The sequence below is a fragment of the Lissotriton vulgaris genome, chromosome 3_2 (assembly GCF_964263255.1).
Source record: "Lissotriton vulgaris chromosome 3_2, aLisVul1.2, whole genome shotgun sequence".
Lineage (NCBI taxonomy): Eukaryota > Metazoa > Chordata > Amphibia > Caudata > Salamandridae > Lissotriton > Lissotriton vulgaris.
In genome coordinates this window covers 278,955,925-278,982,590 of record NC_141690.1, presented here as the reverse complement: position 1 = coordinate 278,982,590, position 26,666 = coordinate 278,955,925, and the positions used below count along the sequence as shown (strand labels likewise).

The window sequence follows — 26,666 nt, the reverse complement described above, 5'->3', positions numbered from 1 at the left end:
TCCTGCCACATTGTTGAACATTAAGTCCAATTCCCTACATTGCTAATACCTACATTTGATGGCTTGAATGTTCAGATTAGCTCTCTGTCAGGTGACCTTCTTTGATATTTATAAAAACGACTATCTTGCCTAGCCAAGATGGTGGTTCTGGAATACCATAACAAGAAAGAAACATGTTTTTCTTTTCACTTTTAAAAAAAAAATATCCATGTAGAAATTAAATTTGCCATGTATAATGAAACACAAAATGTAACAGTAAAGCGGCACAGTATCATATTGATTAAAAAACTTCTTTGTTCTATTAAGGCAGTCACAGTGCTCGACAGCCCCATAATGCAGTGTGAAGACAGTTGTCAGCGAGTCCATTTTCATCGTTCAGTTCCTGTTGAATTATATTGGATTTTTCAGTTATTCTATTTGTGATTTCATGATAGATGTTTAGTGCATTCGATAGAGGGAGTTCTAGCTAAATACCTCAATAACTGTTAGTAGCCCAGATCATGTCAACAAATTCATTCTACCCAGATAGGTTCTTTTTTTGAAGACTTTGCTCAACATACTAAATATGGTTCACAAAAGACGTTTCTTAATCTGTTGGTTCTTTCTTTAGTGTGCCTGTCTTATTTGACCTGAGCCCATATGTTTTCTAGCCTTCAGGGAGCCTTACAGCTGAAGCAGGACTTCGACATGGTACGGCACGTGATCCAGTCGCAGGATTCCAACCTATCTCAGGATGTTCGACAAGCACTTTTGTCCCAGAGGGTGTTCCAGCACGTCGATAACGCCATCATATGCCTGCTGCAGCAGCCGACCAGCAAGACTTACATGCCCTCAGAAGCCTGGCACCCTTTCAGAAACTGTTGTGAGTAGTATGCCTTTACAAACCTGCCATACGCTATTCACGTCTTTTAATAGTACACCCAGGAACTGCCGTGAGCACACGCCTTTATAATCCATCATTCTTGCCTTTAATGCTACTCTCCTGAACTACAGTGAATACATGACCTTACCATCCTGCAGTCCATTACCAATGCCTTGAAAGTACTCAAATGAATGGGAGTGAGTGTGTCCTTACCAATCTGCAATCCACTATTCATGTCTTTAAAGGTACACTCAAGAACTGCAGTGGGTGTACAACTTTACCTCCCTGAAATCCATTATTTATGCCTTAATGGTACACTCAGGAACTGCAGTGAGTGTAATCTTACCATTCTGCAATCCATGATTCATGACTTAATGGTCCTCTCAGGAGCTGCAGCGAGTATGAGTTACCAACCTGCAATCCGCTATTCACTCCTTTAAGAGTGCTCTCATGAGCTGTAGTGAGTATGATGTTACTATCCTGCAATGCACTATTCACTCCTTTAATGGTACTCTCATGACCTGCAGTATCTTACCAGCCTGCAGTACACTAATCACTCCTTTAATGGTACACTCATGAGCTGTAGTGAGTATGCGAGAGGAAACTGAGTCCAGGAGAGAGAAGCTTGTCTTCACCAGAGGGGTCGGTCTCTGACAGTGAGGACAGTCATGAATCTGGTGGGCATGACGGCACCATGCATCCCACTCATACCGCATGTGAGATTACATATGCGTCCCTTTCAGGAATGGATCTGCAAAGGATGGTCATAAGCCACAGGATGCTGGGACGATCTGGTGGTTGTCACAGAAAAGGTACAAACGGGAATACAATGGTGGAACTCGATAAACGTGAACATAGGGAAACCATTCAAAACACCAGCCCCCATGGTGACCATAACGACTCCTACATCCCATAAGGGTTGGGGAACGCACACAGGCAACTTGAAGGTCAGAGGACCATGGAACAACCCTAATGCAATGAAACACATGAACCTTAAAAGCTCCCGCGTAATAGGTCAGACTCAGACTGTTCTTTTCACTCCACACTACGCCACTGTACTCCACTCTACGCCACTCCACTCTACGACACTCTACACCACTGCACACTACGACACTCTATTCTATGCCACTCTACTCCTGTCTATGTCTCTCCACTCTCTGGCATTCCACTCTAGGCCACTGTATGCATGGTAAATAACGAATTCCTGTGTACATGCACATCTGTGCATGTACACCTGTGCCATGTGGCACACATACATGCCCTGAGGGCATGTATGTGTGCCACATGAATTCGTTATTTACCATGCAATAGTATTACATGGTAAATAACAAATTCTTAGGGGCCACCTAGATCTGGATTTACAGAATCGGTAAATTTAACAATTCTGTAAAATAAAGGCCCCCTACATTTCAATACCCAAATACCGGTCGGTAACGGCCGAAATCGGCCATTACCGACCGGTATTTGGTTTCCTATATCTGGCCGTTATTCATTGGAGTTCTGAAGCCGCCACTGGGGGGAAGTGACGTGCAGTAGCTGTGCAACAAATTCAGGTGAACCTGTGTAGGACAATTCTGTCTTTTGGGATGACCTCAGTATCATCACCACAAGACTAAAAATGTGTCTAATTAGTTTGTTTTGTCCAAGACATCATTTTGTGCTGTACCTTAACCAGAGGACATCAGGAAGAAACACAAAGAGGTGGTAACTGCAGATAAAGAAATAAAGACGGAACAGAGACCAAAGGAACAACAAGAATGAGAGAATAAGGTAAAAAAAAAAAAGTAGACTGCAATTCTGGAGCCATGGCAGAATGAACCATCCATAGACTTCGACGTGCAGCACCATAATGTTTTCATTGGCACCCTTACTACCAGAGAAAAAGCATGCAAACCCCATCCAAGAGCGGTGTTCTCCCTTCCAGCCGGAGCTGCGCCAGTGCGGTGGTTGACCAAGAATGGAGGCCTAGAGCGGTGGACATCATTGTGTCACATTGTGAACGCGCCATTTCATCGTGTCTGTGCCTATGCTGCTACCATCATTGTGGCCGGCACCTCTTGTGCTGCTTCCTGGAGCTGCCACTATGTTTGGCTTTGTGTCTGACAGATGGGCATTTAACATGCTTTTTTTTCGTACCATAGGCTGTGATCTTATATTTGGGGGAAAGTGTTCTATAAGTGGGAATGTTCTTTTGTTCATGTCTTTAGTGAACATTCCTGCAGGAGTCAGACCAATCCAGAATCAATGCGGTCTCTCGTTTCAGTGCTATCCTGAATTGGTATTCTGGCTCAGTATTGAAGGCATTGCTGCTGGGGGACTGGCTCGCCTCTGGACTGACACATGTTCTAGTAATGTATGAAAGGGCTTCAGCGCTATTACCACAAGTGTTTACCTGTCAACTTAAGCTCTGACCTGAGTTGGAATAAAGGTGGAGTCTCCAAGAAGGAAGGAACAATTAAGCTTCTGCACGTTTAGAACTCACTAAAATATGTGAAGATAATATTACAAGAATCCAACTAACATCAGTACAAGCAATGATTATAAAAATGGATGAAAGAAAAAGTTAACATTGTAATCTAAGAGCCTCAACTAAAACTCTGTTAGAACTGAGGCTCAAAGCGATCTAAGCATGACCATGGCGTGTCTCAATTCAGCCGGTGCCCCCTCAGATGAACCATACTTGTAAATACCCTAGCACAGGGGTCAATAATCCTTCTTGTGAACACCTACAATGAGCAGTGTATATACACGTACGCTCCTGTACATCCTCAGTAAATGTGGCCATCCTCAGATCCTCCAGTAAGAGAGAAAGCGCAATCTTATCACAGCGCCTTGAGACCCTCTCGGGTGATTGGCCGTGCTTTATGGATCCTTGATTGATTAATCACGATGTAATTTATCAATTTGTATACCATCCATGCACATGACCAAGGGAAATGGCACGCTTTTGGTAAAAAACACTTGAAAAACAAAGATATTAATGAGATCAACCATCATTTTAACATTCTTCATTCAGTAGTAGTACAAAAACAGATTTCCCATAGTAACCTTTATGAAGTTAACTGGGATTTACCATAATCAGAATAAATCTTAGCTGATTCTAAGGGATGAGGTCTGTTTCACTGTACTAGGTCTGTACATGGTCTTGGATGTAGCACCCAGACCTGCAAGGACGGGTTCAAGCCCTAGAAGAGACAATTCAACACTTATCAACTGTGAAACATCAGCCTGGCGATTCCAGAGCTTAGAAAGTCACTCTTGTCCTCGGAGTTACTACGGCGAAATAGCCATCATTCATCCTATTGTTTCCCACTTGGGCTTATTAAAGTCAGACAAAAAATATTCCCCTTTTGAGCAGGGTTGACACTGTCCTTTTTGTTGGACCTTGAACTCCAACTTTTTTCAAAGGACCTTCAATTCATTCCCACAATTTCACAGAAGATGCTTCTCTCCGTGCACCCTCTTAAGCCATCTCAGTATGAATCAAAGCGATAAAAGAAATCTTGTCTCAGATCTGATCAAACAGCAATGATGTGCATCAAATGGACACTTGAAATATGTCTCAAGCATATGCAGCATTGATTGACCCCTAATTCATTTCAGAACTCTACACACCATCATTTTTTATTAGTAAATTAAATTGTTCATATACTTTCCTTCGACAAGACAGTTTGTGCATGGAATATTCACCAGTGTCCTATACCAGAGAAGCATGCAATAATAAAGCTCGTCTGAGTAAGAGAGAGAGCAGGCAGCAGCCAGAAATAACAGAAATAAGCAATCTGAGGCACAGAGCAATATTTACCCGAATAAGACATATATTGGGAGCTGCAGGATTGTCTCGCAATAGAAGATGAGTCCCCTTCGGCTCGTGGTCAGTGGTAGAGTGCTAAGCAATATGTAAATGTACAGGAATTTATATAGCGCAAATCACCGAGCGGTTTCTAAGCGCTTGCTTAGGGAACCCGTCCTGGTATTCCCCTGTGAGATAACCCCAGCAGGGTATCCTCAAGGTGAAAGCCAGGCATCCCGCCGCGAGGGGCCGTTGTGGAGATTAAGCAAGCTATTGCCCAGAGTCGCAGAGTGTGAACCCGTGAATCGAGTAGGCACTGGAGCGAGAATTGTCGAGTCCATGGACATTTTAGGACTCAAGACCCCGCCGAGCCGGGAATTGAACCCTGGTCCCGGGCTGACCTCTGCTTCCAGGTCTGCCTCCTCTAACCAGTGAGCCACACTTCTCCTCTGCCTCCTCTAACCAGTGAGCCACACTTCTCCATATATAAAAGAATAGTACATATGCCATAAGTTAGTTAACTCAAGGACGCTTGGGGCAAAACTCTGAGGAAAGTGACAGGACAAGACATTTTCCAGCCTGGTCAGCTAAGAATAGATCAGCAAAAAATAAAGTTGAAGCTAACTGTTACCCTTTTTTTATAGTTTGAGATCAGGTTCAATTACTTACAGAAAATGTATTGAGAAGTTCAGCATCCCCTTTAGTGTGTAGTGGAAGGGATTCTCGGTTCAGAAGCTCATCCATCTTGATGATGTGATGTACTGTGTTTTCCATGTTGTTTTTCAGAGCCAGAGAGGGAAAATGGCAGCAGAGATATAGCTGAGAAGGCATGGCAGGCGAAGGGACTGCAGGAGCGGTGGTAGTGGAAGTGGGCAGAGGGCATTAAACCCGCAGGTTTTATATGTATTGCACTGTTGATTTTTTTTACCATCTTTACCTTTAGGCATTGCCATTTCCATTTATGTTTTCTATCCAAATATGATGGCTGTCTATCATGCTGTTTTCATTACTTGCAAATGGGTGAATTGACTCTCTATTAACAAGCTTCTCAGCTGCTTGCAGAACCTCTCTGTAAATGGGTGCGGAAGGATGTATTTTGCTTGTCTTATCAATTGTAGTATCTACCTGGTCACTGATGGTCTTGTAGGGGGAACTGTGGACTATTTGGTGGCTTTAGATCTGGTACTTTAGTTCTCATTTGAAGACTTCAACCATGTATGTAGATAAACATTGGTAAACACTTCAAATAGGGTATCTTCTTTTTAGTTCCCAAGCCCCTTGATCTGTTGTTGCTTATAGGCTCATTGGAACATCACCTCTTTTTTTGGGATCATTTCAGGTGCCTGCAGCCACCATGAAGACTTCAACAGTGGCAGCTTGAACAGCCTTGAAAGCCTGGACATCCAGACTGCGAGGAACGGAGCCGTGCTTGAAGCCCAGTCTTCTGCCACTGCCGATCTTCTAAGCAAAATGCGTAGCAGCAGCACCCCTGAGTCCTATCTGATGGTCAACCAGCAGGAGTGGCTCTCTCTGCGCCTACACCGTGGTCGACGCTGGAGAATGCCGGGCCTCTCGTGTGTCAGTAGGACGCCAGAGCCTTGAGCCGCCCACTCTCGGCCAATCATTCAGACCAGGAGAACAAAATGATGCAGAGCTTTGTTCTCGGCGTCTAGTCGACAAATCATGTATTATACCAGAAAGCTCCTTTCCCATGTTACAACTTCACTTCCCAGTGACATAAGACTCCCTATTTCCTTAAGCTATTTTGATAAAATATTTGAACTCTATTTTCCTAACTTAAGCACAAATCTTTTGTGGAAATTGAATAAGAAACATTTTTAAAAATAATTTTCATTGTTTTGTATCAGTTTCTTGTGCATCGGCGATGAACCTCAAGCGAAATGTTGAACTAAATGGAATTTGGAAAGTAAAATTGGGGGCGACTCAATCAGTTAGTGTGGTGTACATGCGCAAGGATCATGCAGCTAAAGGCAGTATATTGACACATTTCCTAGACAGAGAAATGGAAGTGGTTTGATGTGACTTCACGAGGGCCAGTTTCAACAGTGAATGCCCTCCTACCCAAAGGGTGCACTGGCGCGGTGCTTTGCGACCAGTGTGTATTTACTGCAGAACCGCATAGTTGTTACAGGTAGTCAGGCTGTAGATTCCGAGTATCATGTTATTCCATCGGCAAGATTCTTGTGCGTAAAATAATATTGGAACCCAGTGTCCCTCTCGTCAACCAAAGATGTTTTTGGAGCCCACATGGTTTTACTGCACATGCAGTACTCCCAAAACAATCTGGAACTGCACACAGGTGTTCCTCTGTGCTTTAAATTCTAGAAGGTACAGTGTTGGAAGTTACATCTTTTAATATGTGTGTTATTATTGTAAACAAACAATCATTTTATCTTATTCTTAAATATGTGTTTAATATGACTCCAAGGTTCATAATAATACAAAATGACTCAATTTAGAATCTCAAATTAAATATTTCATATTTTCTAAAAATTGAGCATTAAGAGCTTAAAAGCTTAAAACCCTGGAACATGTGTTTCTCGTTAGTTCCATTAGAAACAAAACTACTGCATTGGCCACCTCATCCGAGCAAAGAAAAAAATGAAATACAAATGCTTCCAGATACTGTTTGCCTGTGTTGTGCAATAGTGGTTTAAGATATCTCTTCCCCTCACAGAGCACAACAGGATAGAGTAACAGAATACACATAAGACCATTGTGTTCTCTGTGCACACACTTATGCATAACATCAGCTGGCTTTCATGCAATATTGTGAATTTTAATGCATGGGCTAAAACAAAACAACTAAAGATTTCTGAGTACCGTTGAACCTGGCATCTCAGTAGTTACCTTCCAGTTTCAAACATCTCTCTGTTTGTAGATAAGTGTACCAAAGTTTTTTGAATGAAATTGGTTTCCGATTTGCACACCAATTCTATAAACTTTTCTTGAAGTAACTTTTCCTGCAGTAACTTTTCCTGCAAAATAAGTAAGGGTCACATCTGATACGTTTCTCTTGATTCAGCTAAAGCTAATACTTATTAAATAATTCACTGAAGTTCTTCTTTATTCTTCTTTCAAATTGTGATTCACTTAAACATGAATCTTGAAAACTTTCTGGCACCACAGACTACATACTTTGCCGGGCAGTGAAGGTAAAAATGGTATATTAAAAAAAGTCCCTTTCTGAGCCTAGGGAAAGAAACCACAACTCAAGCAGTGAGGCCTGAACTCCCATGGCTGTGAACAACCAAGAGGCATCCCTCAGAGCTCTTTACTCAAACCATTCAACATTCATCAGTTCTCCTTAACTAACCTGAGAACCAGATGTTATTTTAGGAACTGCCGCAGCTCAGTAAGCTTTTCACTTAGGCCTCTCAAAGAAGCCTATTGAAGCAATGCACCCCTTCCATCTGCTTGAACATGCTCTCATTTCATTACAGCACCCTTCTGCTCCCAGAACCAGATACCTCTCCAAGCACTGGCGGGTGTTCAGTGCTCCCAGGCCTTTTGGCTGGGTTCTCACTATACAAACATACACATACATGCACACGTTCATACCCGTCAGTCCTGTTTTGTAAAGCTATTGTAACTTTTTATCACAAGCAACACCCTAACTCTGTGATTGAATGTTTTACTGTATACCATTCAATATAAATTCTAATTGAACATATGTTTCATACTGCTAAAGTGATACAATTACCATGTAGCTGCTTCTGGAGCCCTAGTGTAGGGTAGTCCAGGATTGCCATATCATTAGTATATAATAAAATGCCTGCCAGTTATTTTTTAGCAAATTACCATTTGCTGGTGTAAACGTTTCTGGAGTGTCACACAGGAATAGGGAAAAAAGCAAAGGTGCAAGCACGCACTCTTGCTGGAAACCGAAACAGTATAAATGTTAGCGGTTTCTCTCTCTCTCTCTCTCTCTCTCTTTCTCTCTCTCTCTCTCTCTTCCCCCTCCCCTCTCCTCTCTGCCTCTCCCCCCCTCTTTGTCTCTCTCCCCTGCCCCCCACACCCTGCCTCTCCCCCCTCTTTCTCTCTCTCTCTGCATATCCACACAGATCTGAGTTCAAGTATTAGGTCGGATAGGAAAAAGTAAAGATGACAGTCCCTATGGATTGCACTTTTATAGCTTTTCTACCACCATAGATTCCTATCCATAGTGTGAAAAGTAGATTTAAAATCTGCAAAACAAACATTAATGCATCTGTGCATGATACTTTGCAAATTATATAATCCAAGCAGATATGTAATGTGATGTGCCCATTGCCCGGCCTGCTTCAAAGGGATTAACTGCTGAGCCAACGCTCAACTCTTGAAAGCAATCATCAGCATTCCCCCACATATTTCATAAGAGTCTTCAAGTAGTGATTTTAATCAGTGCAACCTTGGATCATCGAGAGTATATTTTTGGGAATGATTCTAACCAGTGAACCTTTCCAGCTCCCAGTGATGCAGCCTAAATATGCAGTAAGATTAAAATATGGTGAATGGTGTGCATCTCTGGATCCCTTCTATACACCATCGGGGCCAAGTGCTGTACTCGGCGTACGGTTTTATAACATTTTTAGTTTTTACTTCTAGTTATTACAGCAACCTTCCAACTAGCAAGATTGATAGTATCCCTGCCTCTAGGATGAATAAGCCATTTAGTGTTCACCCTCCTTACGTACTCTTCCAATTACTTCTTATTTATTCTCACTGCTAATGCCTCATCGATGGGCAAAAAGCAACTACTACTGTCTTCCTAAACATCATACCGTCATTATTCTGACAACTGTTTGCACTTGATTCAAAGATTTTCTAATGCCGGTCTTCATGTTTCGTTTAACAAGTCCCTTTTACTCCTTCTGTAGATTCCTGTAATGGATATAACTTGTTTTATTCAAATTATATTTCTGATGGCTACTTCTACCCATAGATTCCTCACCTTTAGAAAATCCCCAGGAGCCAGACTGGAGCTGGAAGAATTTGCGCCCCAGTAGGTGTTCTTTTGAAGCTCTCTATGGACTCTGTTCTGCCCCAAAAAGTGAGGTTGGAGGTTGACCTGGATGCAACACAGCCTTGGGCATTCCTAAATCTTGTTCTCCATTGTTGGATCTTTCATAGATTTTCATGCGTCAATTATTCCCCGCCACCTGACTGGGCACCTCTGTAACAATGTTAAAATACCAGTGTAGGCTCTAAACTCAATAACATCGAATTTTACAATATACTTTAGTAACTCATTCACATCTTTGTTTATGATCCAAACTACAGCCAGACAGAGACCTGCACCCTCAGGTGTTCCTCCGCCAGAGACTTCCAGCTGTCAGATATTTTGCCAACAAGACAGTGAGGAACCCTCAGAAGAAGCTCTCCATTAGGAAGATTTTTCTTTGGAATTGTTTCAACTAAAGACGACTTTCTTCAACATGTCTGAGCCAAGCCAAAATATATCTCAATTCAGGACAGGTAATGCATGTGAGAAGAAGGAGATCGCAAAACGGGGGAAGGTAGAGGGATATGCTAGGTCCACCCTCCTCTTCTAGTTCTAGACCTACAAAATCTGAAATCTTGGATAGAGAACCTAGCAGTGAAAATCGATTTTCACTCCGTGTGAGGCAGAAAATCTGGCACAAAAGGAAAAATGTCCTTTCTTGAGTCCCAAAAAAAACCAGAAACTGTTTGTTAGGGACGCACTTTCCACAAGCCCTTACGGTGCTAAATGTGTTTGTAAATTCTACTCATTTATATACAATGTAATTATTCTGATGCAGTCCAAATCTATCACTCAAAGCAGTGTAACATGAAACATTCCCTATATATAGTTAAATCACTTAGTTGGGATGCTTCTTTTCTTGCCTTTATTCTTATAAACTTGTTCTGATTCTTTGTGGTAGCGTAGAAGACGTTCCATACATAAGGATCATAGGGTGTTCACTACTCCTAATAGATTTCGGTTAGTACCTTCGTACGGGGAATACTAAAAACAATGAAAACACTCCTTGTAACCACACACAACAAATTTCAACTTATTGCTGTTTTTACATTAGTCTCAAGGGATAGACCCTACCGCTCTCACCAAGCGTGTGATAATGATTATTTATCGTGTTCACTGAACAAGGAATGCAACATAGTGTGACGTAATTGTGTGTCTAAAAAATCTCATGGTGTATGTGAAGGAAACTCATCATAAGTGCAATAAAACCTAAAAAGTGCCCTTTAACCATGTGCTCCGTGTGAGTGTTTGTTGATCCCCAACACTCACCTGTAACAAAACACTAAAAATCCTAATGGCCAGATGACAAACGGTACCTACAAGGTAAAAAACCAAAAGATATATAGCCTTTTGCCATAATACTCGCTCTGCAAAATTAACCGCTATGTGCGTAACCAATAATAAACACCTACTTTAGTCCGCTGCCTATGATTCGCCGAAAAAATAAACTCTTGAAGACTCAATGTCAGTGCAAGTTATTCTGCAAGGAAAAATGAAAAGCCATCCTTTAGCTACAACCATATTCATATTCTAACTCAAAAAACATAGTACATTTCAACTTATAACATCAACCGTACCTTTATCACGAACACCACCTATTCCTCGCTACTCGCCCCACATTAGTATGTACGCCTGCACAAGTGCACGCGCCACGTAAATGACGTATAACGTTGCCTACCTCAACGCGTTTGTTTTGAATAGTTTCTGTAAACAAAATAGAAAACGGACTATGTTGCTCCGGCTCACTCTACGTGAAACTATGGATGATGTACTCGATATTGTGGGTTGCCAATTAAAAAACTTCAGTAAATACCTAACCCACTTTGAATGTGCTCAGCTTACATTTTGTCTCTGATGTCTAGTGAATTAAAGATACCTTGTGGTGCCTTCTCAATCACAGGAGAATAAAAACCAAACCTAAAGGCAGGATAACGTGTCCTATTTTCACTAGCTATATCAGAAATAAAAAATATTAATTAAAAAATAAAAATTGAACATTCAACACAACGTGTGTAAGTGTCCTACGTGTGTATGCTATTGCCCCTTCTCAAACACCTTGTAAAACTCATTGTTCAGTGACCCAGACAAACATCAGCATTAAAAGTATATACAAAAAGAATAAATTAATACAATCGCAAATTCCACAAACTGCTCATAAAAAAACATAACATTTCAATTTTATCATTCAGCCCACTAGGTACCAAGGTCTTTAAAAAAACGTATCCAAAATGTCTCTCTTTGTGATAAGTGTCGAGTGGTATCAACATGTTCGGACTCCAACACCTTTCTTGAGTCCCCTCACTCACCGGGGTTTCCCCATAGTGACATGCTTCATCATAGGGGCCATCTCAACCCACTGCGGGTTGAGGCGTGCTCCGACTTGCGGAATTACGTAGGAGCAATGTTGTGAGGAACTATGTGTGGTGTTTATGGAGTGGAGTGAGTTAAAAATATCTAACTCGTGGGCGAAATAACTTTATTCTTGCTCCTAGTTGATATGTTAAAAACGGGGTGGGTCTCTAGGGTGCCTGGTTTCAATGAGTCAGGAGTCCCTAGTAGAGGTGAACATGTTTAGAGCTTCCCCAATGCTCTTCTTCAGGACAACACAGGGTCTAGCCCTGTGTGTACCACTCCAAAGTGAGGTGAAAAATGCTACCTAATAGGCATAAGTTTAACAATACATCCGACACTTATAAATCATGTTGTATCTGAAATAAAGAAAAAGAACATTTGTTAAGGATAACAGCCTGCCCTAATAGGGTAGTGTAAGCGATTCGGTGCTTGCGGGGTTAACAGTGAAGGGCAATAGACGGGTCTTGGTGATAACGGGTTTTATTGAACTTAGTAAATGGTCCGAACAAGTCTTTCTCAGGACAGGGGTTCTCCTGGGGGATCTACTTCGGGACCTTCGTCTTCGGTGGTGTTCGAGTTGCGAAGTCCTCCGATAGCCGGTCAGGCTCCGTCGGGCTGCGGTATCTTCGGGGTCCGTCTTGGCCTCGCCTCCTCCCAGGGACCAGAAAGAAAACAAAACAAAGGGCACTCGTGAGAGCGATGTCCGGCTAAGCCAGCCGGATAAGGGAAAGGGAGTGAGGAGTCAAACCCACGCGTGCTCCCGCTCTTCTGTACCAGTGAAGGGGGCGTGATGGGGGTTATGTGCTCGGGATGGGGAAACCGGGACCCAGGGATATCGATTAAGGTACCGTAGGACCTCCCTTTCGTCCCACCCAGCCCCTGAGACGATTACGCACCTGCACGAGCCACGCACCTCCACCGGGTTAGTGGCTGGGCGACACGTGGGGTCGTTGGCCTCCTGGCGTCTCCACGGCAGTCAAGGCTCCTCGTCCTCTTCCTTGCGCGTCTTCCGTCTCCTTCGATCCGCTCTCTCGCCGTCCTCTCTCCTCTTCCTCACTCCAGGTGTACAAGCACACCTCGTCGTTCCGGACTTCCTCTTTTGACGGCGCACCGTCGCTCCGTGACTCCGCCCACTCGTCGGCACCTTGATAGTTAAAGGGCCAGTCTCTCTCCGCCTCCTGCACCACAGCAAAGTCTTCCCCTGACCCTCGTAAGTCTGTCTGCTGAGGGATAGAAGAGGGGTTAATGCCAGCAACTTGCTGAGACTCTTTCATAGGTCCCGAATTCTGAACGGGGAGCCAAGCCATGGCCGCCCCGTTACATTCCTCCCCCCTAGGACGCTCACGTTCGGGGAGCGGATGGCGGGACAGGAAATCAGCACCCACATTTTCAGTCCCCTTCTTGTGCCGCACCGGGAAGGAATACGGCTGGAGGGACAGAAACTAAATCATTACACGCGCGTTGTTGGATTTGTTTCTGGCCATCCAAAGGAGGGGGGCATGATCAGTGAACGGGGTAAACGGATGCCCCTCCAGATAGTACGATAGCTTCTCCACCGCCCACTTAACTGCCAAACACTCCTTTTCAATGGTGGCATAGCGCAACTCGCGTGGAAACAATTTTCTGCTAACGTAAAGAATGGGATGATCCCTACCGTCCTGTCCCAGCTGAGAAAGCACAGCACCTATGCCATATTCCGAAGCGTCAGTGTGTAGGGTGAAGGGCTTTGTGAAATCAGGGGACGTTAGCACCTGGGTGGAGGTGATGACATGTTTGAGGTGGGAAAAGGCAGACAACATGGCCTCAGTGGGTTGGATGGATGTGGAGGACTTACCGGGGTGTCGCAGGGCATCCGATAGGGGAGCCGCTACATGAGAGAACTGGGGAATAAAGCGACGATAATACCCCACCAGACCCAGGAACGCCCTTAACTGTTTTTGGTTAGCGGGGAATGGGGTGTCTGATATCGCCCTGATCTTCTCAATCTGGGGCTCTATGAGCCCGTGTCCCAAGACATACCCCAGGTATTTCACCTTTTGGTAGGCTACCTTAGATTTTTTTGCGTTTATCTTTAGACCAGCCCTTTCTAGGCCCAGAAATACCTCATGTACATGGCGTAGATGTTCAGACCAGGACGGACTATGAATGACTATGTCGTCGAGGTAAGCCGATGCAAACTGGGAAACGTCTTTCAGTACGGTGTTCATGAGTCGCTGGAAGGTGGCAGGGGCTCCATGTAGTCCAAAGGGGAGGACCGTAAATTCATAATGGCCTTCATGGGTACTGAAGGCCGTTTTCCGTCGGTCTTTTTCCCTTAAGGGCACTTGCCAATATCCTTTGGTGAGATCGAGCGTTGTAATATATTGGGCGTCCCCTAGACGCTCGATTAACTCATCGACTCTCGGGAGGGGGTAGGCATCAAAACAGGAGATCTCATTCAGTGCTCTAAAGTCCATACAGAACCTGCGCAAGCCATCTGGCTTAGGGATCATAACTATATGGCTAGACCAATTGCTCTTGGACGGTTGGATGACTCCCAGGTCTAACATGTCCTCCACTTCTTTCTGTATCGCTCGTCTCCTAGATTCTGGGACTCGGTAGGGTCTGATTTTTACCGTTTTCCCTGGCGCCGTTTCGATACTGTGTTCGGCCATGGAGGTTTTTCCAGGTAGATTGGAGAAGAGCGAGTCATGGCTTCTTAATAAGGTGTTTAGATCTTCCTTCTGGCTATCCGTCAGTTCTTCGTTGAACTGTAGTTCTTCTCTGGTGGAGCGCGCTGTTCCTGGGGCAACCACATGGACCTCGGATGGTGCCGGTCCCAACCACTTCTTTCGAATATTGATATGGTACACTTGAGTTTTGTGGGGCCCCGTCTGAAGGAGATAACTGGTGTTACCTATAGTGCCGACTATTTTGTGGGGGCCTACCCATTCGGCTCGGAATTTCTGGGTAGATGATGGAAGGAGAATCGGGGCCCAGTCATTGATTCGTAGCCGTCTCCATTTCTTTCCTTTGTCATAATAGGTTTTTTGACGCTTCTGTTGCGTTTCCAGGTGGGTCTAAGCCAGGTCTCGCAGTTTTCCCAGTCTGGACTTCAGACTTTGTGCGTATTCCAGGGTGGTAGCCGTCTCCTCAGGTAGCTCGTTCTCCCAGGCGTCCTTCGTCATCTCCATCAATGATCGGGGTTGTCTCCCATATAACAGTTCAAAGGAAGACACTCCTAGGCTACTCTGTCGCTGGCCTCTGATGACGTACAGAGCCAGGGGCAAGAGGTGGTCCCATTCCGCGCCGCTGACCTCCAGCATTTTACGCAGCGTTGTTTTGAGGGTACGGTTATACCTTTCCACAAGGCCATCCGTTTGCTGATGGTACACCGAAGTGCGGATCTGGTTTATATCGAGGTTTTTGCATACTTCGCGCATAAGTTTGGACACGAACGGGGTGCCTTGATCCGTAAGGATTTCTTTCGGAAACCCAACTTGGCTGAAGACTTCGATCATTTTGTCTGCCACTTGTTTGGTGGTCGTAGCGGTTAGCGGGAAGGCCTCTGGAAACCGATTCGCATAGTCAACCATTACCAACACATGCTGGTACCCTTTTCTAGTCTTCGGGAGGGGGCCAATGATGTCCATGCCGACTCTTTCGAAGGGTTTCCCTATGATGGGAAGGGGTTGTAGGGGAACCTGCGGGGGCTTGGTCATGTTTTTCCGCTGACAAATACCACACTCCTGACAGTACACTGCAGTGTCTTTGTATATGCCCGGCCAGTAAAAGTGTCTGAGGATGTTTTGAGTAGTTTTTTCCCCCCCGGTGTGTCCCGCTAACAAGTGGCTATGGGCAAAGAAGAGCACCTGACTACGGAAAGACACGGGTACCAGTAGCTGTGCTTCCTCATCGGGGTTCCCCTCCCTATACAACAGGTCATGTTTAATGGCAAAACGGGGAAACCTGTCTGGATCATGTCCCTGACCCTGATGGGCCTGTTCCCAGGCGTTAAAAAGAGTGGGGTCATTTGCCTGCGCATATCGGAAGCTCCGGTCTAATAACCACGGTTCAGGGGTGAGCATGGCAGGACAGGGGGCACTGGGACCAGTCTCTATGGATCGGGTTCTAGGGAGACTGTCTGTGCTATACTTAAACAGGGACAAAAACCGAGGGTTGTCTGTGCCTATGATAAGGTCCTCGGGCAAAGATGCGAGCACTCCCACCCGCACCATCTGCGTATCTCCTTTTCTTATTTGTATAGGTATGTTGGCCACGGGGTAGGGTCGTACATCCCCATGGACACACCGAATGCTCACCATTTGCCTGGGGATATACTGGGAAAGGGTAACATGCTTAGTCTGAACCACTGATTATCTACACCCCGAGTCAAGTAAGGCAGAAATGGAGGTCCCGTTTACCCTGACACTTACTCTGTACGTGCCTCCCATCTCTGCGGAGAAGAGAACCGATTTTGGAAGATATCCTACTTCCATAGGTTCGTCCGGGGGCCTTCTCTTGGGGCAGTGTCTTGCGATGTGCCCCCAGTTCCCACAGTCAAAACACTGGGGGCCAGCTGCTCCCTGAGTCATGGGTTACCAGGGCCGGGGTTTAGATGGTTCGCCCTGTTGTAGCGGCTTTTTCTCAATTTTTAGGGCCGGTCGATGCGATTTCTCCTGCTCCCAACCTGGATTCCGGGGCTGGGCCCGTGCGAATGAAGAAGCCATATCGATGGCTTGTGAGGCCGTAAGGTTGTGGTGCTGCCTTAGCCATCTCTGAGTGGGGTAGGGGAGTGCTTCAAGGTACTGCTCCAGGTAGATTCGGTCCATTATTTCTTCCTTTGTGCTTACAGTGGGAATCAGCCACTTGTCTGCAGCCATTCTAAGGCGTACGAACAGGGTTCTGGGGTTCTCCCCAGGGGCACCACGCTCCTTCCGGAAACGCATTCGATACGCCTCCGCATCTAGTCCCAGATGTTCCAATATGATTTTTTTAACCTCCTGATACGGAGTATCCCCCGCGGGATTAGCCACCTGGTAGGCGGACTGTGCTTCCCCCACCAGGAGGGGGGCCAAACAGAACGGCCATTTCACCACCGGCCAACCACAGGCCCTGGCGGCGCGTTCAAAATTAAGGAGGAACGCGTCCGGATCCTCCCCCGGCTGGTACTTCTGAAGAGCTATGGCGGCCAATCCTTGTGGGATCACTCTCTCGGTACTGCCGCTGTGTTGGACGGGATCCACTCAGGGGGCAGGGGACCGCGTGCCCAGAGCCTCCTTCAATAAGTCTCTGTTTGCTTGGGCGGCAGTGAGCTGCTGTTCGGCCACCCATTCCAGTCTTTCTTGCCCTTTTGAGAGCTGTTCAATCACGGTTTCCATCTTCTGTGGGCAGACGGCGTCTATGCCCGCATTCTCCACCACTGTAAGCGATTCGGTGCTTGCGGGGTTAACAGTGAAGGGCAATAGACGGGTCTTGGTGATAACGGGTTTTATTGAATTTAGTAAATGGTCCGAACAAGTCTTTCTCAGGACGGGGGTTCTCCTGGGGGATCTACTTCGGGACCTTCGTCTTCGGCGGTGTTCGAGTTGCGAAGTCCTCCGATAGCCGGTCAGGCTCCGTCGGGCTGCGGTATTTTCGGGGTCTGTCTTGGCCTCGCCTCCTCCCAGGGACCAGAAAGAAAACAAAACAAAGGGCACTTGTGAGAGCGATGTCCGGCTAAGCCAGCCGGATAAGGGAAAGGGAGTGAGGAGTCAAACCCACGCGTGCTCCTGCTCTTCTGTACCAGTGAAGGGGGCGCGATGGGGGTTATGTGCTCGGGATGGGGAAACCGGGACCCAGGGATATCGATTAAGGTACTGTAGGACCTCCCTTTCGTCCCACCCAGCCCCTGAGACGATTACCCACCTGCACGAGCCACGCACCTCCCCCGGGTGAGTGGCTGGGCGACATGTGGGGTCGTTGGCCTCCTGGCGTCTCCACGGCAGTCAAGGCTCCTCGTCCTCTTCCTTTCGCGTCTTCCGTCTCCTTCGATCCGCTCTCTCGCCGTCCTCTCTCCTCTTCCTCACTCCAGGTGTACAAGCACACCTCGTAGTTCCGGACTTCCTCTTTTGACGGCGCACCGTCGCTCCGTGACTCCGCCCACTCGTCGGCACCTTGATAGTTAAAGGGCCAGTCTCTCTCCGCCTCCTGCACCACAGCAAAGTCTTCCCCTGACCCTCGATAGTCTGTCTGCTGAGGGATAGATGAGGGGTTAATGCCAGCACCTTGCTGAGACTCTTGCATAGGTCCCGAACCCTGAACGGGGAGCCAAGCCATGGCCGCCCCGTTACAGGTAGGTTCTTAAATCATCGCAATTCCATGATGCTCCTCACGGTGTGTTCCAAGGTGTAATGGTTGTGTCTTTCACCGTGCTAGACTGTGAAAGAAAAACCAACTGAACACCGCTTGCCTATAAACCTAAATAGAATAAAGAGGCGCTGTGATTCAGTGCGCAGTAACAGTACCAAGTTTTAAAAGTTGATTCTCGTGACTATGCAGTGAAACACATAATAGACAATACAGACAGTAACATATGACATAAATAACATACTTTTAAAGAAGCAGAACTTTGCCTCATGGTCAAGGGGGGCGTGAGAGGGTTCCAACTGGAACTCTAGAACGGACGGAAAACATGATTATAATGCCGTTTTTGGGACGGGACTCCTCTCGAGTGAAAAAACGGATAGTACTGAGGAAAACCGCAGTCCGACCGAATCTCGCTCATGTCATGTAAAGGAACAGACTTACTTTGTAATTACTCCTCTCTGTCAGTGTACCTAATTGGTGCCCTCAAGACTGCATATTGGCGTTTTTCTGGCGGGAGTCGGTATTTAAGGAAGTGTTTCCACCCAGTCATGTTGCTAATGACTGAAGCGGTAACCTTCACAACATGGCCGCCCTATTCTGTGCTAATGGGGTGGCCCTGTTGGTAAGGTAACAAAAAAGGATTAAGTGCTTAGTTGTTAACTTACTACACGAAAAACAAAAGACAAAACAGAACATACAATGATAACATGGGGCTTCCATTATAATGCGGTGGTGTTGTTACATTATTGGAAAATACAGAAGATGCCGAGCGAGTATTTGTGTCTGACGATATCGGTATGATACAACTCTCTGAGTGCCCTCTAAATGTCTAATAAGGAGCGAACTTGGCGAAACCCAGTATTAAGTACGGATATTGACAACAGACTTAGTTTGTGTATGCCGGTTGTTGGTAAAATTAAAATACAGATTGAGAGTCCATTGTGGACTGATGATTTAAGACCTGGAACTGGAGAAAAGTAAAAGTGTTGTTCCTAGGATATTCGAGGCAGAAGGCCAGTGATGTTTGTCAATATGCATTCTGTAAAATGGAAAATTGTTGCGCTTATCGCATAGTGGAGCAATAAGGGTGTATTTAGAAAATCCAAGGGGTTTGGATTCATGGAGGGCTGATGATACCTCATTCAAAAATACAGTGAATGTCTGTTAACACCTCAGAGGGGTTCCAGAGTATGGTATGCCCTCACTGTGGTGTCAGAAAAAATGTGGGTTGCCCATTCTAGTGACAATTAAGTTCATGAAGCATCTTATCTTGAGAACTGGCCCCACTGGATGTTATCATTCAGACCATGGCTGTCTGTGCGTAATTTGAACACCCAACGTTGTTCCTTCTCCAGGAGTCTTTGTTCAAGATTGTCGCTGCTTTTGATATGTGCCCGGATCACCCATTTCATATCATTGGGGGTGTGTTGTTTCTCAATAAAGTGTGACATAATTTTTGTGGTTTTTTCTATGGCCCACTGTTGTTCCAACAACAGACATACCAACAGCAGCCAAATGCCTACTGGGATCAAGCCCAACCACGCAAACCACAGAATCATTCTTTTTTAGGACGCGGCAAAGGACCCCAGAGGGGAAAGTCCAGAAGAAGCCAACAAGTACAATGGGCACAACCCCTGGAGACTTCGAGGAGCCACACCAGGAGCATGGGTCCACCGGATTACCCATCAACCAGCGACCCGCCAGCCTAGTGGTAAATCTATCAGATAACACCCTGACCAACTCACAAAAATCTGTTCTGGAAAAAGGACTTGGTTTTGTGCCTACGCCGAGCATGGACAAATTCTGACTTTGCTGTGATCTAAATGAGTTCATGCGCAAAATAAAACTACAAGTTTACTTCAAGGACAGACCACCTATCACAGGTGCTGAAAGTAACACCGGGCCGAAGACGGCTGAAATGCCAGAAACCGGTCCCCGGTAGCTTGTTTCCTTCCCAGTATAAAAATTGGCTTGGTAGTTTGGTCTGCCCTGTTCCCATGATGCACTGGGCCAGGGTCAGACTAATTTGCATATAGCCAAGTTCTGAGCTGGGATGGTGCAGTGAGCTAAAAAACGGTGATGGATCAAGCCCTGATCTTTGGACTGGGTAAGAGTGGTCTGCTTAATTCAGACACTCTGTTCATCCCCACCCCCTTTTCTGAATCGAAAGTAACACAGGTCTCCACAAAAAGTCTAACCTTACACCACCGGCGTCAAGTCTCCCTGTGGAATTACTATGTGGAGAAGTGTGGCTCAGGGGTGTGGAGAAGTGTGGCTCAGGGGTTAGAGGCGGCAGACCCGGAAGCTGAGATCGGTCCTGGACCAGGGTTCAATTCCCCGCCTCGGCGGGTCTTGGGCTAAAAATTCCACGGACTCGATAATTCTCGCTCCGGTGCTTTCTCGACTCACGGGTTCACACTCTGCGACTCTGGGCAATAGCTTGCTTAATCTCCACAACCGCCCCTCGCGGTGGGATGCCTGACTTTCACCTTGTGGATACACAGGGGAATATCAGGACGGGTTCACTAAGCAAGCGCCGGGACACCCACTGCGGATAGCTGTGCGCTATATAAGCTCAACTACATTTACATTTACTAGATTTTGAAAAAGCAGTCCTGAAGGAAGTGTCTAAATTAGACCCCAGAGCAATTAAAGTTTTCCACAATACCAGCAAAAAAGAACATGAGGCCATACAACAATTGGCAATGGAGAAAAAAATCACTATAAAACCTGCTAACAAAGGCGGTGCGATAGTACTACAAAACACTACTGCATATCGAGAAGTGTGCCTACAACTCTTGGCAGATGAAAGAAATTACACAAAAATAAAGGAGGACCCAACTGAACGGCTACGCATAGAAATTGCTTACCTGGCAGAAGAATCCACAGCAAACAATTGGATAACCAAAAAGGAAGCTGATTTCCTGGAGAACATTGTGAGAAGTTGGCCTGGCATATGATGTCCACTATTATGCCGAAGTCGCGCACAAGTCAAGCCCGTCTGCGCCCGTCCGCGGCCGACCGGGGCTAGGGGCATGTCATTCTGCCCATTTTTCCACCTACTCCCCGGCAGAACTTCTCAGTCTCCAGGGCCCTTGGCCTTTAGCTGCCACCACCCGTTCCCGTATTTCCTCCCTCGGCTTGTCCCCCGCTCACGTTCCCCCCCTCCCCCCCTCATTACATCCCCATCAATTCTTCTGGGGGTACTGTCAATCCTGGACCCACTAAAACCCTCTCAGCCTACTATCTCAACACCCGGTCTGCCGTAGCCCATTCGCATGAGCTATCGGTGCTGCTGGACCTCCATGCCCCAGATATTCTGTTTCTCACAGAAACTTGGTTTTGCGACGACTCCCTCCCCGCCCTATTGGCTACCCTACCAGCTCCATACTACGCCTTACGCTCAGATCGCCTTAATGGCAGGGCCGGGGGAGGTGTAGCGCTCATTGCCCGAGCAGACTTTCCTTTTCAAATTCTCTCTCTGCCTGATATTGCCACCACTGAGTACCTGGCCATTCGCACCACCTCCATTACCCCTCCCCTCACCTGCTTACTTATCTACCGTCCTCCTCAATCGCCCTTACTGTTTCTCCCTACCTTTCTGGAAGTACTAGCCACGATTACGATCAACAACACTTCCATTCTGCTCTTGGGTGACTTCAATTTCTGGCCGTCCGACCCTGCAGAATGCTCTTCCTCTAAGGAATTTTCAGAAACCCTCCGATCTCTTAATTTCATACCCCACATCCACTCCCCCACCCACGCTAAAGGACATGTTCTAGACAAGATTTGGTCCCTGAACTGCCCTGTAAATGCTGTCTCTATCTCACCCTGCACCTGGTCGGACCATCACCTGATCTCTTTTGCCCTCCCCATTTACCCCCCGATCAAACCCCCACTTTCCAAAAACGTTTGGGTCCGGGCCTGGGGACGAGTAGACCCAGACAATCTTTCTGACCTACTCACCGCCTCCTACCCTCTATTACAGGGTACATCAATTCTCTCCCAAGTCGCGTCCATAAATCAGTGGCTCACCTCTGGTTGCGACTCCATTGCCCCACTCAAGCGGGTTACTTTAAAGCGGGAGAAGGATGCCAATCTGTGGTTTAATGAGGATCTCAAGACTACTAAACTAGCAGTACGCAGAGCTGAGCGTGCCTGGAGGAGAAATTATTGCCCCCTACTACGACTGGAGTTCATCAACATCCTGTCCCAGTATAAGCAGGCCATCTTGGGGGCAAAAACAGCTTACTTCTCCTCCAAAATCCTCGCCGCAGAGAACCAATCGAGGGAAATGTTTTCGATTGTGCACAACTTGGCATTCTCTGACAGAACCACCTTGAAACCCACTCCCTCTCCAGAACTCTGCCACTCCCTTAATAATTTCTTCATCCAAAAAATTGCCGCCATCAAGGCCAATATCCCTCCCCCTTCTCCTACGTTTGTGGATCCTCAGTGCCCCCCCCCCCCCCCCAGGGACAATTTGATGCCCTCCCTCTCCTGACTAAGGAAATCCTTACCTCGATAATTCCCTTAGTCAAATCTGGTTCCCCTCTAGACCCTCGTCCCTCCCACATTCTCCGTCACATTTTTTCTTCCTGTTCCGATCCCCCCCTTCACCTTCTTAACAGCTCACTTTCTCAGGGCGTGGTACCCGCCCCACTGAAAACAGCAATCATCGTCCCCATTCTCAAGAAACCTGGCGCGGACCCCTCAGTCCCCGCCAACTACCGCCCCATCTCCCTCTTGCCATTTTTAGCAAAAGTGCTCGAGCGCCACGTCACCCGCACTTTGAGCACTTTTGTGGAGATGCATGGGGTCTTAGCCCCCCGCCAGGCCGGTTTCCGCCCCGCACACTCCACGGAGTCCGTAGTACTCTCGGTCCTTGACAACCTCAGGGAGGGAATGGATACCAACAAGACCCAGGCCCTGGTCCTTCTTGATCTCTCAGCCGCCTTTGACACGGTTGATCATACCATCTTACTCTCCCGTGTCAAGGCGGCGGGGATCGGAGGTACCGCACTGGTATGGTTATCCTCCTTCCTGAGGGACCGCACCCAGGCAGTTCGCCTGGGTGACTTTACTGCGGATTTCCGGAAAGTTCAGTGCGGGGTCCCCCAAGGTTCCTCTCTTTCACCCCTTTTGTTTAACCTTTACATCGCCCCTCTTATTTTTTTTCTACTGCAGATGGAGGTCGCAGTATACAACTATGCTGACGACCTCCAACTTGTTTTCAATCTGTCCTCTTCCCCGTCTTCTATCTCCAACTTCCAATCCACTATGACCCACATCCGAGACTGGATGAACCACAATCATTTAAAACTGAACCCAGACAAGACCGAGCTGGTGTTGACGGGTGGTTCATCCAGCCCCTGGTCTCCTCTGTTCTGGCCCCCTTCCCTTAGTTCCCCACCTGTCCCCTCTTCCTCAGTAAAAACTCTAGGTATCAAGCTCAACCCCCAACTCACTCTTCACTCCCAGGTTAGTTCTGTGGTGTCCTCTTCCTTTCTTTCACTGCGTACTATATGCAAGGTGTCCCGTTTTTTTTTCTTTTCACGCTTTGAAATTGATCACCTTGTAAATGGTCATCTCCCGCCTGGATTACGGCAACGCCCTATATGCTAGTATACCCGCATATAGCCTTAGGCGGTTGCAACAGATTCAGAACCAGGCGGCGCGCCTGGTGTTCAAATTACCAAAATCCCACCATGTCACCCCCCTTCTTAAATCTTTGCATTGGCTCCCAGTTCGTGAACGTGTCCAGTTCAAGCTGGCCTCTATCACCTTTCAAGCTAGACTGGGCACGGCACCGGCTTTTATCTCTTCTGAGATTATTCCTTACGTCCCTACCAGAGAACTTCGTTCATCTACCCAATCCCGCCTCACTGTCCCGCGATTCCGGAGGAAGAAATGGGGAGGCTCGAAATTTGCAACCCTTGCTCCACTCCTCTGGAACTCCCTGCCTCCTGAGCTCAGAGACTTGACCCTATATCCCCAGTTCAGAAAACAACTCAAGACTTATCTGTTTTCCAAAGCCTTCAATTAACTGTCCTCCTGTAGCTTGAACTTTTTTAATTTACATTTGCCCCTCTGCCTTGTTTTCTGCAGGTTGTAGCGCCATGAAGCCGCTGGCGAACGTGCGCTTTATAAATAATTTTAAATTCAAATTATAGTGGGCACCTTGCACCAGTCCGAATGACCCTTATTTTTATTTATTTTTTAAAACCTTTATTGCAACACTCTGAAAGTACAAGTATGGGCCTACAACCGCAGGGGGCGGCTGCTAGTCATAAATGTAACCAATCATAGCACGGTTTAACACAGCTCATCAGCCGGCAGCCCTGAGGTCCGGCAGCGATTCAGGATGAAGTTTGTCTTGGAATGCATGAATAGGGTACAGGATATAATAAAGGTTTCATTTTATATTATAGAAATAGACGGATCAGGCGCCATACAATCAAGCTAAAGGAGACGGGGGGCAGGCCAAGAAACAGGATATACGTCAGAAACAACAATATGAGTAACCCTGGCGCCAATGCTTATGAATCGAAGTGAACAACAATACCGGATACAGTTTCGTAAGCGCCGGTTTCCAGATCCTGCCCACCCGGACTTTCGATTAACCTAGGAAGCGTGAGCACAAAATTCCAGAACACGGGGGGCGTGGCTTAGCGGGCGAGCATGGCGGACGTGGCTGCCTAAGAGCTCCCGCCGGCCCGCCGATTATCCTGGGATTATCCTGCCCTGAACCCCCGAAAAGTGCACCGCATCCGAGGTGGTGTTGGCGGAGGACACCGGGAACCGTCCGGTGCTGGAGACGACGCGCCTAGACCGTCTGCGGCCGTGGGACGAGTGGATGCAGCGGGCGGCCTGGTGCCCGCCGGACAAGCCGGGGCCTCGATTTTGACATCCCCGACGGGGGACCTGACCCGGAGCCGGCGCTGCCGCTCCCTGACCGCGATCCGGGGCTGCCTGCCGTCGGCGGCTCACAGCGGAGTGCCCTACTGATCCTCACATTGCCGGCGGTGGGGGCCTGGACCGGTGGGGGGCCTCGGAAGAGCTGCGGCCTGCCTGGCCTTGCCGGAGCCGGGGCCTCGAGTTTGGCGACCCCCGCCCGAGGACATACACACTGATATTATCCTCCCAGGGCTTGGCTGGACCTACAGGTGGTGTGGACGTGGCGAAGGGACCGGAGCGGCAGGGGCGGCCTGTTGGCCCGGGCGCAGCCGGGGCCTTGATCCTTCGCACCCTGGGCTGGCCACGATCCGGGGCTGCCTGCTCCTGACGACCTACAGTGAGATCCCCTGCCTTTCCCCACAGTGTTTGCGGAGGGGCCTGCGGCTGGAGGGGGTGTCGGAAGATCTGCGGCCTGTCTGGCCTTGGTGCAGCCGGGACCTCTAGTTTGGTGATCCCCGCCCGGAGTCACCAGCCCGGATCCATAGCCCTGGTGAGTGGACACGGCGGGGGCCCCCCGGGAACTGAGGTGTCAAACCGGCGCATGGCCCAGGTAATTGCCCTATCCGGCTCCTGTGGTACCTGGGGCGGCGATTGGAGAACTTGTGGTTTGCACTAGAGTGGCCCATATCTGCGCAGTGCCGGTGGGCGCGAAGACGACATCATACACCTTGGCGGGGCGACGTTGCCAGGGGTGTCCCCGATCTGTGGGCCGGTGGTGAGGGACTCTCGAGTGGCCTGGTGTGTCCGGGACGCCTCGGCCGGGGCTTAGCTGGTGGACTATTGCGAGAAAGCGGCCCCGACACAGGTGCGTGTCACTGCTCTACCATCTGAGCGGCCGCCATGACGAGGGGCTCGGCCGCCACTAAGACAGGACCCATCGACAAATTCACTGGCCATGGTGGAGGAGCCGGGGCGGCTGGTGGGAGTCATCCGGCTGGACCAGACAACGCGGCGTTGATGGCGGCCATCACCCAGTCCCGCGACATGCTGGATGCGAAAATTGGCGCGGTGGGGGCCGATGTGATGCTGCTGCGTCAAGATCTTCGCAATGCAGTCGCCCGCATTGCCGAAACTGAGACCAAGGTCACGGCGGTGGAGGGAGATGTTGGTACCCTTAAGAAGAAGATTGCCGACATGGAACAGATCCAACGGGGCCTGGCACTTCGTGTGGAGGATGCCGAGGGGCGGGCGAGGCGGAACAACCTGCGCTTCGTTGGCTTTCCGGAGGACTGCGAGAAGGGGCCTATGGACGCTTTTCTGTCCCGGTGGCTGGAGAGCTGGCTACCACCGGACTCCCTGTCGCGATGCTTCATAGTGGAGCCTGCCCACCGCGCCCTGACACAGAAGCCGCCAGCCGGGGAGCGTCCCCG

At 47.7% G+C, this 26,666-nt stretch overlaps 1 protein-coding gene across 1 annotated transcript in view; it reads left to right on the top strand.

Annotated features, from left to right (window-relative positions):
* The window catches only part of CCDC142 (coiled-coil domain containing 142), a 138,645-nt gene extending 132,142 nt beyond the window's left edge, over positions 1–6,503 (top strand). The window contains exons 11-12 of the mRNA XM_086964351.1: positions 651–862; positions 5,995–6,503. Of these exons, the coding sequence (XP_086820477.1) occupies positions 651–862; positions 5,995–6,257 (475 nt within the window). The 3' untranslated portion in view covers positions 6,258–6,503. The remainder of the gene's footprint in view (positions 1–650; positions 863–5,994) is intronic.
* The last annotated feature ends 20,163 nt before the right edge of the window (positions 6,504–26,666 follow it).